At 32.1% G+C, this 12,105-nt stretch overlaps 6 protein-coding genes across 6 annotated transcripts, besides 1 other annotated feature; 3 read left to right on the top strand and 3 right to left on the bottom strand.

Moving 5' to 3' along the window:
- Positions 1-15: 15 nt before the first annotated feature.
- On the bottom strand, positions 16-1,045 carry TVAGG3_0958450 (ubiquitin-like family; the record flags this gene model as incomplete). The annotated part of the gene is made up of 1 exon (XM_001322438.1): positions 55-1,011. The coding sequence occupies one exon, from the start codon at positions 1,009-1,011 to the stop codon at positions 55-57; it is 957 nt and encodes a 318-aa protein (XP_001322473.1).
- A 119-nt stretch (positions 1,046-1,164) lies between these two features.
- TVAGG3_0958460 (uncharacterized protein) lies at positions 1,165-2,797 on the bottom strand (the record flags this gene model as incomplete). Its single annotated transcript, XM_001322439.1, has 1 exon — positions 1,306-2,754. One exon carries the CDS (start codon positions 2,752-2,754, stop codon positions 1,306-1,308), a length of 1,449 nt encoding a protein of 482 aa, XP_001322474.1.
- Positions 2,798-2,959: 162 nt separating this feature from the next.
- TVAGG3_0958470 (regulation of vesicle fusion) lies at positions 2,960-4,293 on the top strand (the record flags this gene model as incomplete). Its single annotated transcript, XM_001322440.2, has 1 exon — positions 3,040-4,107. One exon carries the CDS (start codon positions 3,040-3,042, stop codon positions 4,105-4,107), a length of 1,068 nt encoding a protein of 355 aa, XP_001322475.1.
- Positions 4,294-4,468: 175 nt separating this feature from the next.
- TVAGG3_0958480 (regulation of vesicle fusion) lies at positions 4,469-6,339 on the bottom strand (the record flags this gene model as incomplete). The annotated part of the gene is made up of 1 exon (XM_001322441.1): positions 4,763-6,283. The coding sequence occupies one exon, from the start codon at positions 6,281-6,283 to the stop codon at positions 4,763-4,765; it is 1,521 nt and encodes a 506-aa protein (XP_001322476.1).
- Positions 6,340-7,040: 701 nt separating this feature from the next.
- TVAGG3_0958490 (positive regulation of B cell differentiation protein family) lies at positions 7,041-8,536 on the top strand (the record flags this gene model as incomplete). The annotated part of the gene is made up of 1 exon (XM_001322442.1): positions 7,041-8,225. The coding sequence occupies one exon, from the start codon at positions 7,041-7,043 to the stop codon at positions 8,223-8,225; it is 1,185 nt and encodes a 394-aa protein (XP_001322477.1).
- Positions 8,537-8,586: 50 nt separating this feature from the next.
- On the top strand, positions 8,587-9,728 carry TVAGG3_0958500 (uncharacterized protein; the record flags this gene model as incomplete). The annotated part of the gene is made up of 1 exon (XM_001322443.1): positions 8,643-9,452. One exon carries the CDS (start codon positions 8,643-8,645, stop codon positions 9,450-9,452), a length of 810 nt encoding a protein of 269 aa, XP_001322478.1.
- A 1,455-nt stretch (positions 9,729-11,183) lies between these two features.
- Positions 11,184-11,213: a mobile genetic element.
- The last annotated feature ends 892 nt before the right edge of the window (positions 11,214-12,105 follow it).

Genomic DNA, 12,105 nt, shown 5'->3' on the forward strand with positions numbered 1-12,105 from the left:
AATAAAAACAAAGAATTTTCTTAAATAACAACAATTTATATTTAAAATAAAATATTACAATTTAACAACTTTAATAAGAGAGTTTCTTAGGTTATAATCCTTGATGGTTTTGGTCTTGTCAGATATTTGCTGAGGTGGCAAAACCAAATCAAGTCTGAATTGATCTGTATTTAAAGAAACAAGAAGAGAAACCTTCTCGTACAATGTGTTAATATACTCATTTTCGCCAATTTCTATTCTGCATTTCTTTCCATCTGGCGTTTGGATCATTTGAGTCGTTATTTTTCCTGGATCTGCTGGAGGAGGCAAATTCTTAGGCGCAGAAGGCTTGACAACTTCTTCTTCATCTTCTTCCATCTCAAACTCTTCCATTTCCATTCTTTCAACTATCATATCGATTGGAAGTCCGTATTTCGAGTTTTTGATCAAGAAAGATCTCATGAATCGAGACAAATCTTTCTGATTACCTGCTTTGGTCAAATCGACCTTTTCGGTTGTAACAGGATCAATAAAAAGATAAATTGGTAAATCGCGAATTTGATATGCATTTGTGACCCATTTACCATCAGGTTCTTCAAGGGATGTTACGAAACCTACAAATCTAGTATTCATATAGTCTCTAATGTACCCTTCTGGTTTGAATGGATCAAAATCTTTAATTGTTGTTTGAGAAACATAAACCACTAACCATCTTCCACGTGTTTGAGCTAAATTTCTTCTTTCTGTAAATTTATCGTTTGTTTCCGCTAAAACATATTTGAATTCTTCTTCTTTTTCCTTTTCTTTCTCCTTTTCTTTTTCAACAACCTTTTTAGATTTGAATGTGGGCCTTGGGGTTTCAACAGGTGGTGGTGGAGGATCTTGTTTTGTTGGTGTAATTCCGTATAAAGACATATAAGCATCTTTTGCTTGTGAAATATCCCATCCAACATTAGAAAGAATATCTGCTGCTTCATCTCTTGTAATAGGAAGTTCTATGATAAGTTGATCAATCAATGCTTCGTGTTCCATTTGATTTCACAAAAAAATGATACTGATCATTTACATCCAAATTCACTTTTATGAGTTAAATTATCATCATTTATTACTGAATTGTTTTTCCATATTCTTTTGAAAATTATATTTATTATGATTAATCAGGAAACATATTACAGCATCTAAATATATACATTTCCATAGAAAAGGTTTCGAATTAATGAAACCCAATGTTAAATATGAGATAATATATCAATTTCAAGTATTCATTAATAAAAAATATGTTATTTGGCATAAATATACAAAACAACAGTTTATATAACATAATGTTCAATCGGAAACGTCAATTGGAGGTTCAGCTTTAAGCTGCTCTTGAATCTTTTGAATGAGCATAATTCTTTCATCAAGAAGCTCTTTATCACGCATACTTTGCTGATGAATTGCATCAAAACCAGCATTCATCATTTTCATAATATTATCGAAAGGATCATCATTAGGATTAATGTTCTGAGCAGCTTTAGAAGCGCCTGCTTCATATAAATTAAGCATCGAATCTTCTTGAGCTCTTTCTGCATCAAAATTCAACATTAATTTTTCTTCGTTCTCTGCCATATCATCGAGCCAATCTATTCCAGTTTTACGTGGATCATCTAATTCTGCATCTACTTCATCTAAATCATCACAGAAATCTTTAGCGCATTGCTTTCTGAGCATTATTGATTCATCTAACACAGATATGATTGGTTTTGGCCTTTCATTTCTTGCTGTTTGTGGAGGCCTCTTTTCAGTCTTCTGAGGCACTTGTTTTGAAGGAACTCTTGAAGTAGAAGGAACATTCGATTCAATTTTATTTTTAGTAACAGGGACTTTGTCTCTTTTAAGTTGTGAAACAGGATGATCTTTAATCTGTCTTGCAGTTGATACAGTTTTCGGTCTAGCAGTTGTTGGACTTACTTCATTTTTTTGTTTATCATTTGATTTCATTTGGGATATCGGTAATTTCTTGATTTCAAGCTGATCTCTCTTTATTTCAGGTTGTTTTCGAGCTGATATTGGCGTATATTCTTTCTTTAAGTTAGAGTTTGCTATTCTTGCAGTTGTTGGAGAAGATTCTTCTTTGTTATCAGATTTAATAGAAAGATTTTTAAGAGCACTGATACGCTTTTTAATTTCATTAGCTGGATTGTCATCATTATTAGGTGTCTTTTTGGTAATATTCGATTTAACATCATTTTGATGGATATTACGTGTTTGTAAATCCGATCTTATGTTCTTTGTTTTTGCTATGTTTGATGGTCGTTTCGTTGCATTTACCTTCTGATTTTGATCTTCTTCAATATGTCTACGAGATGAAGGAGGTCTATTGTAGCAAGAGGGGATTTGACTATGTTTCGAAGGAGTTTTATTAGTTTTTGTAGTTTTTTTAGCTGAAATTTCTTTAGTTTCTGTGATTGGAGACTCTTTTGGCTCTTCAAAGTCAATGTTAACAAAGGAAAGTTTCTTGCGTGCAGATTCTGGAGGAGTATTAGCTTGAAATGATTGATTTTTACTCGATTTTAATTCTTTTTCTTTCGAATTTTTTGAAGATTTTAACGAAACAGGAGATTCCTGTTTTGTTTTTTTGGTTGCAAATTCATCATCACTAAGTATTTCATTTGAGTCATCGCCATTACTATCATTCATCAAAAATTCGTTTTCAAATTCATCGAAACTGCTACTACTTTCTAGATTTCTAACTGTATCAACATCTTTATTACTACTTTGTGAGTTCAATGCCATAAGATTCAAGGACGGAATTGCAGCTCCTACCCTTTGTTTTCGCATATTCTCCTAAACTAATTTACAAATAAATTGAATAAAATATTTAATTATGAGGAATTCAACTATGGATCAATTTTCTATAATTTTTAAACCAACTCAGATCATGATACGTTTGAAATTTTTTGTGAGGTTGATTCATTTCCAATAATTTTCCATGGTGATTCTTCACACCATAAGTCAAAAACCACTGTTTCAAATTTTGAATTTGATTCAAAATTTTGTTTTACATTAACTTTTCCAGATATGACTAAGCCTCTCCAGTTTAGAATCCTTCCACTTGTCCAACCAACCGGGGACAAAGGAAAGGCTGATGAACCTAAAATAAGAGCTCTTTGCGCTGAAGGTCTTTCTGAATGTCCACCAGAAGATCGCTGTATTGCGTGGCTAGTTTTATTAGGAGTATATCCATCAGACCCACTTACATGGAAGGAAGTTAGGGATGACTTATTTAAGACATATAGAGATTTCTGCGATCTTTTCGGAGTCGCTGATTGGCATACAAAGCATTTTAAAGCAAATGTCCAGAAAAAAGCATTAGAAGTCAAGGATTGCTCGAAAATGCATGTGATTCATAATGATATTGTTAGAACAGGTCGACATATTTTTTTCCTTCCACCAGGCGAAGTGGTTGAACCATACGAAACAGCATGTTTAGCTCCATTTGCTGAACACATGAGAAGGTTAGAAAGAATTTTATACATTTTCTCAGAATGTAATCGAACTTTATCTTATATGCAAGGGTTCAATGAACTTTTACCCGTACTGTATTACGTCAACTACCAAGCCCCACAATTATTTGATGACGATCCTTTAATGATTGAAGCGATTTCTTTTGCTTGTTTACAACAATTATTAACTACAACCGAAATCAATGTTTTATATACGACTCAAGACCAATCTTCACTAATTCTTCATAAAATGCAAGTTTTCCAGGATATTCTTAAGAAACATTCTCCAGAATCGTTTGAAACACTCCAAAAGCTTAACATTCAACCACTATTATACTCTTTCAGATGGTTTAACTTATTATTTGCACAGGAATACGAGTTACCAGTTCTATTAATTATTTGGGATACTTTACTTGCTCACCATGATAATTTGCTTGAATATGCATTCTATTTTGGTGTTGCTTCAATTATGTCTAAGTCCGATTTCTTAGATGTACATGATTTCGCAAAAACATTAACAAATTTACAAAATCTCAAAGTTTCGAATGTTTTTGTGACAATTAAACGTGCAAAAGAGATGTATCAAGAAGACCACAAGACAGTCAATTTCTTTGAAAAAATGAAGAATTTCATATTTGTTTAATATTTTTGTGTTTTGTTTATACATTAAAGTTATAACTATCTCTTTACCCCAACTGATTATAGTGATTTACACCATTATCAATATATTCATTCAGAGAGATGTTTTCATCAAAATTTACAGAACATATGAGGTAAATTCGAAAAGACTTAGAAAGTAAATAATCATGAGCTTTGGAAAAAAGATTAGAAAGATATTCATACCGCAAATGAAAAAAGCACTTCTCATAATTATCAAGTCTCTCATTTAAAGAGGTTATGATATATAAAAACTCCAACAATTCGCGCATCAATTAAAAGTTATTTTTCATGCTGTTTTATATGTCTCATTTCTGATGAGACTAATAAAGGTGAAAAGATTTGTGATGGAAGAACTGTACGATACACTTCTCAGTTGCTAGAAGGAGCATAAGAAATTATCTATCTTATCTTCTCAATTATCTAATAAATGATTATCAATGAGTAGAATGAAAGCATCAAAGTTTTCAAAATTAAGTTTTCACTATTCTTCATTTCTATGAAAATGAAGAATAAACAATATAGGCACTTAATAGGATATCTCTATATATGTGATTCCGTGTATGATTTAAAAGGAAAAGATTAAAAAAGATATTTTCAATAAGAGACATTTTAAGATATAAAAGAAAAGGGCCCGATTTCTAACGCAATGTTTTCTTTTGAAGAATCTTCAAGATCTGGTTTGCATTATGTAGCAGGAGGTTAAGATCGACGTTCTTCTTCAATGCGTGGAATCTCCTAACAAACTCATCGCTGTTTAATGGATTCATCTCAACAAATGACCCGGCTAATGTGTACAAAAGTGACACAATATAACATTGGAAGAACTGGAACGAGCTTGAGAACGACAGAACGCTCACCCACAAGCGTCTCAGGTCATCACCCGAGTAGCAAGTGGTGAACCAACTGCTCACGTCGTCTCTAAGGAAATCTAATGAAACCGCGTGCTTCTGAGTGAGGAGTTGGAGCAAGTCTGGGAAGTTTTCATCGAGGATATAACCTATAGCGATGAAAAGAGGCTTGTTAAGTGGTTTCGTAGACTGGCGGACGAGATCGCAAAGATTATTGTGGTCGTAGAAGGTTGTGAAGCACCAGAATATGTCTGCTTCACTCTCTTCGGCTGTAAGTTGGCTTCCATCATGCAAAATGACCTTATCTTTGTCGGCATCGCAGATATAAGAATCAAGGAAAGGAGCGAGGAAATGGACTAAATCTTTTACGTAAGCAGCGTTATCTAGGTTCCAGTATGAAAGCGTGAGTAAAACATTGAAGGCGATTTTCTGAACATATGCTGGATTTTTGAAATGAGAAAACAAATTTTCGTTGTCAACGAGATCTTTTTCGAGCAATGCGATGAGATCGCGGAGCTCTCCATAGTTCTTCCATTGACGTGGGGTTGTTGCTTGCCATTGGCGTTTGATTTCTGTATATTTCTCTCTGTTTTCGATTGTCTTCCTTTCGCGTTCACTCCTTGGAAGTTTAGCATCATCTGGCTCAAGAAGAAGCTTCCAAAGTTCTCCTGCAACTGCCAGATCAACGTCTACGTTGTAAAAGATGCTTGGGAAGTTGACGCCATCCTTGATGCAGCCGGACTCATCAAAGAGAGTATGGTACTCGGCGGCAGACATTTTCTTGACCGGCTCATCGAAATCAGGTGGGAAAATTAAGTCTGGCTTTTGTATTTTATGAAGCGATACTCGGCTTGGAGCTTTATTCTTGTTGCTCGACTGCGGTAGAGCTGTTGAAAGGAAAGGTGTGACGATTGATGCCGATGAATCAAGTGGCTCAAGAAGATAAACGCGAGGATTGCAGTCAGAGTTTTTCAAGCGAACCTTTCCACCGATGTAGTTAAGGAAGTGAGTGATGTCATTATCGCGAGTGAAGTATAAAACGCAATGAGATCTGGAACCAGATAATGTGACGACAAGACGGTCATCGGCATCCATCTCGATCATTGTGAAATCTGATAATTGGAAGACACAATCGGGAATTTGCGCGATACGCTTTGTTTGCTGTTTTCCTTTCATTCCATCAACAACAAGTTCTGGGAAAAAGGAGAGAGAAACATTGCCATTATTATGCTGCATTTTCAAAAGGCCTTTGGACGTAGTGCCGTCCTCTCCAATGAGGCACAGGTTAATGTTAGTATCCTGAGCTATCATTGTAAACCTGGTTTTGTAAACCTCTCAAAATAATATTTTTTTTTCATGACAAAAACAAATCAGTTCAATAGATGATTTCGCGTTACTCGAGTTTTACATACTTTTGGCATCATATTTTCTAAAATTTCAGATAAGTTATGCTTCAATGGCTTTATGGAAAAACGAAGATACATGGGTTTGGACATTTTGGTCCATAAATTTTATTTAATGATTCTTCATACTTTCATTATATCTCATATATGTAGCATAGTTTTCTAAAAATATCGCGAACAAAAATTATTTGAAGAAATTGGCTTCACAGACTAATTCTCAGCATAAATTGCTAAAATATTTATTGCCATATGCTTCATATCACTTATAGGCTTGAGTGAAAAAATTGCTATTTCTCTAGTCAAGGAATCATTGCTAGTATATAAGAAACATGCCTGTCAAATCATCTCAAATTTGATTTCTAAGAATAAGTCTTCTTAACCATTAATATTATTAAAATTAAATCGAATAATTTCATTTATTACATATTGATGTAATTCATTGTTCATATCCGAGCTAAATAAAAGGATGCTGCATTTATATTTTAACTCCAAATAGGTTTCATCATTTATTCAAATAAGAATGAATCTACACTTTGAGTTTGCCGAACAAAATTAATGTATTTCTATATAACTCTTTTAACAAAAATGATTGCACACATTGAATCTTTATGAGATTCATATTTTTCATTCAAAAAATCGAAAAATAGCTGTTTATAATTTGAAAAATGCTGCCATCAACTGATGAACTAATTGCAACTTTAAATTTTTATGGCTTGAATGAAATAGGCAAGCAGTTAAACAGTATGGTTAAACCATCGAAGAATAAAGAAAATCCGCTTATAATTCCTGCATTTAATGATGCATTTTCACTACCTTCTACAGAATTCGGAAAAATCCTAGCTGACTATGTTGGAGAAGAGAGAGTTAATGCCTTTAAACAGACAATGCTTTCAAAAGAAGATATCAATAAAATACAATTTGATATGAGTTTAACAGAAGTTCAGAATATATTCGGTCCTCAGAGGAAAAATCTATTTTCTGATAAAATATTAGCCAAATTCAAGCTCTCTGACGGAAGATTTGATTGTTCTTTGTTCAAGGCTTTTCTATTTCAGCTTTACAATATACAGAATGGAATTCTCACAATCTTAAAAATAGATCCATTTATTACAAGAACACTTTCTTTAGAAACGTTTCGAAATTATATTATCCAATCTATTCCAACATTCAAATCACTTGCTTCATTAGAAACAGATCTAAGCTGGTATAAAGAATTCTACGTTGAAATTGTTGTTTCGGTGTTTTCATTCTTTAATTCAGATATTTATGAACTTAAACTTGATGCTACATCACTTTTCCAATCAAATACATTCTCAGCATTCGTTAATATGGATATAATCCCTACTCCAGGTATATTTTCAATCAAATCTACAACATCAATTTATAATACTTATGTAAATCAGAATTCTAATGAAGAAGGACTTATAGGCAAGCAAAATCTTAAGGAAATTTTCGATTTTAAGTTCTCAGATGCTTTTCTTGACAGATTATTTGAAATTTTACCAACATTTGAAGGAAAATTAGACTTTTGTGCTTTTCTCAACTTCGTCATTCCACTAAAGAATATGCAATCCAAACAAGGGATCGGGTTTTTCTTTAAATTAGTTGATATCGATGGAGATGGCTATGTTTCGAACTATGATATCTCATACTTCTACAAATCATTGGTTGATGAAACAGGATTTACTGAAATTAATTTTGACAGATTTTGTTCTGAAATTTTAGACACGATTTCAGCTGGAGGAAAAGGAGTCACGATCAATCACTTGATGAAAATGGGTGCATCAACTTTCTTCTTGAAACTGATTGACATTAAAACGTTCATGGAATGGGAAAATTTAATTGGATGAAATTTTATTTACAAAATAACTATATCTATATGTGATATCCCCAAAATATCGAATTGTATCTCATTTGAATACTTACTCTTCTTGAATATCCGAGTTTTACTTTATAAATTGAAATTCTGCATGACAGTCTTGTTGACTTCCTCTCATCAAATCATCAAATAATTTTTATATGAACCGGACTAACCTTATCGGACTATTGATTCGTTATTGAAATATAGTAAAATTTTCAAATTTGAGAGTAAAATGATGTGAAAAAAAATTTTGACTCCAAAAGATAAACTTTATGAGAATAGTAGAAATTAGTAAATGTCTATATGTTATATTAATACAATAAAAAACATGTTTATTATTAAATCATTTGTGATGCGATAACTCAACAGTCTTTTAGACAAAATTTTGAATTAATCATTTTTGATAATGAGCGAATACCATTATCGTGCAGACGGAGGCTTTGATATGAGATACTCTTCATCAAAAGCTGCTTGCTCTATGAGACTTTGCAACAGTAGAGGCTTTTCTAATTCTTCTTATTCATATCCATGCTCACCATCAATTTCGAGTTCATCATCAAGCGGATATCATTATCGTCAAGATGGCGGTCTTGATATGAGATATTCCTCATCTAAGGCTGCATGTGCAAGCGGATATTGTGATAACAGAGGAAATATGTATTCTTCATCAAATTTGAAATCAGAATCATCAACAAACGTTAAAAGTGAAACCAAACCAGTTGAAGTCAAATCCGAAAAGAATTCCTCAGTAGGTCATAAGTCACCAAAGGAGATTGAACGTTCAGATCTTGGTCGCACAAAGTATGGATCAAAAGAAGATGGAACGAATGCAAGTCATATTATGTCTTACCGCGTTATTAACGCCATTCTCAGTACACAGCCTGGAAGACCAATGTCTGAAGAGAACAAGAAGAATATAATCAGACAACTCAATGATAGAGAAAACTTGCGCAACAAGAGTCGCGCAGGCAACATGTATGGCAATGATGGTTATTCTGGTGATGAATACTACGATCAGCAGATCGAAGATGTAATCAGAGGAAATAAAGATCATTTAACAAATCAACGCTGTGTTGATCGCCTCCAAAGACAATGGGCACGCGTCCAACAGTCTAACATACCAACAAACGTAAAGGAGGCAATCAGGGAAAGCTTTTCAAAGATCCACGATCAAGATGGACATGTCATCATTCGTTCAAATGCTCCTTTAAATTGATTTTGTAATGCTTTATTTTCATTTTGTTCATCGAATCAAAAAATAAAACTTTATATAAACTCCTTTTTTTATTTAGGTACCCTATTCAATTTCTATCGTCACCATATGGAGAGGTCAGGCCCATATCATAAAACATTAAGTTTGGACTTACTAAGACATGTAAGAATTACCTTGCTTGTATAGGGGCATTAAATACTTTTAGATGCTAAAATCTTCAAAATTAATTTAATTTGATATTCAAAATATGCACGAAAACGTAAATAAATACGGATCTAGCTCTCACATATCTCTATTTTAAGCATTGATAAGTATTTCTACATTCTATTTTAAAAAATATTCAAATTTCACAATATTCTTTTCATTGATAATCTACATATTAACGAGAATGATATAACTTTTCATGTGTTTAGAAGTTCTTAGCTTTAGTACTGTATTGTTGAAAAAATTATTGAAGACTTTTTTCTTTTTGAGAAATTAATGCAATAACCAAAGAGGAATTGCATATGCTGCGCACTAAAATTATAGAAATGTCTCTAATTAGACACAAATAGAGATATTCGGAAATAAAAATTTGAAATTTTGATCAAAAACGCTATTTTCTAATCATTTTTATTTTAACTATATATAAAGTATCTTTTTCTATAATTTATACTTGATGGTTTAAAAGACGTTTAGACTCAAAATTTTACTGCATTTCATGTGGTAACTATGCTTTATCACTAACTACCTCCTTGTTTCAACCCTGAACAATATATTATACCTCCCAATGCAGGTATTACTCCAACAAAATTAGCAATTTGGCTATTGTCTAAAATTTTCTCAAAGAAAGAGGAGTAAAGTCTCATTTTTAGAATTCGAGCTATATTAGAATGCAACTTAGACAAAAGGTTACAGTTTCAATACACATATTCAAAAAATTTGCAGTCGAAATTTAAGATAAAGTACAATTTCCAAAAAAGAGTATCGAATCAGTGCACAAATATGCATTTACATGCTTACACTAGCTTGCACTAGTATTAATAATTTTGAAATTAATTTTCAAATTATTCCCATACCTTTTGCAAAATTATTATGCTTATGATTCTAAGCATAGTTAAGCGATCTCGAATTTGAATTGCTAAGAAAAAATAATTAGTAAAAAATTTGTCTATGCATTCTGTATGATGCTACTAACTATATTAGCAGCATACCTAAAATCTTTTCAATATTTTTGAGGGAATTTGAATGGTACCGGTTGAGAGCTTTTTTAATTAAGGTACTATTTCGATAGAATTTGAATGGTACCCCTTCAATTTTGTGAGGGACCCCCTTTCATTTTTTGAATAGGGTGCCTTAAATGAAAAAAGGACCTTATTTGATAATTGAATTCTTTCTCCTTGTTACATTTCTTTTCATTATACTTCCTTCCATTTAATATAAAATTAATATATATTCACATTTGATTGATAACTCTTTATTATGAAGGTGCTTCATAGAATTTGATTTTGAAAATTTTGATAAACATTGTATTGTTGGGTGATTTTTTTGCATCTATGAGAATTTGGTGAAATATTTACATTTTTCAACCAGTTTGCTCCTCATTTATGATATGGAAAAAAGAAATGAATTTTTTAGAAAAATTAATAAAAGAACTATTTAAACATCAATGGTATATAAGGGTTTCGTTTTGCTAAAATTGTCACTTTTATAGCATATTTGTTTTTGGATGTTTTGCGAAACCAAAAAAAAACTGAGTAGGTGACAAAAGTGCATACTCTTAAACAACCGTCGGATTTCCGGGTGAAATCGTGACACACTTTCGTCTTTCGTAGGCAGTGGTGGTTGTTACAAAAGGTAACTTCGAATGTAGCGTGAAATCTGCAAAAAAAATTCTGAAATTTGAATGGAGAACACAAAAATTGAATAGTTTACGTCAATAAAAAAGAGAAAAATGAAGCTAATGTGTCTCGAACCTAGGACTTAGAGCAGCAATACCACTGTTTATAACATTACACTACATGCATCTCTCACCTCAGTGAATGAGATCAACTATATGATAACTTTTTCCCCATTATATTCTTGTGGAAAAGTGACAAATAGCAACTTTGACCCTCTCTCAAAAAAAACTATGATATACAATGTGTGTGTAAAGAAAATACTTTATTTACTAGTTAAAAAATCATTTGGTATTGATCAAGTTATTTTTTCTGGATAAGATATTATATGGATAATTGGATAGAAAATACAATTATATAATCTTGTACCTGGTTTAATTAAGCTAATTGTCATCAGAAACTTGTAATTTTTATGAATTTCAGATTTTCTTTTCATTACTGCTTTTCTTAATAGGTCAAGTTCTTATTTACGTTATAAAGTATGATATTTACAAATATCAAGTTATCATGTTTTTTGAGAAATTATGAGTAGTAGGATATGATGGGTTTAGTGACTTTTTTTGTAAACGTAAGAATTCATACAATATCGAGCGATTTTGTATCATTTTTTTTAACATATGAAGTAAAAAATGTATGATTCTTACGGTTTTTATTCTTACGTTTTTGAATAAATCAAGATTTAAAAAATTTTCAAAATTGTAAGACATTTACACTCAGCCCAAACATAATGAAAAAAAAAAAAAAAAAAAAAAGGTAGTGGGGCTTCCAGGCACTTCGTG

Source organism: Trichomonas vaginalis, chromosome I, assembly GCF_026262505.1.
Source record: "Trichomonas vaginalis G3 chromosome I, whole genome shotgun sequence".
Lineage (NCBI taxonomy): Eukaryota > Parabasalia > Trichomonadida > Trichomonadidae > Trichomonas > Trichomonas vaginalis.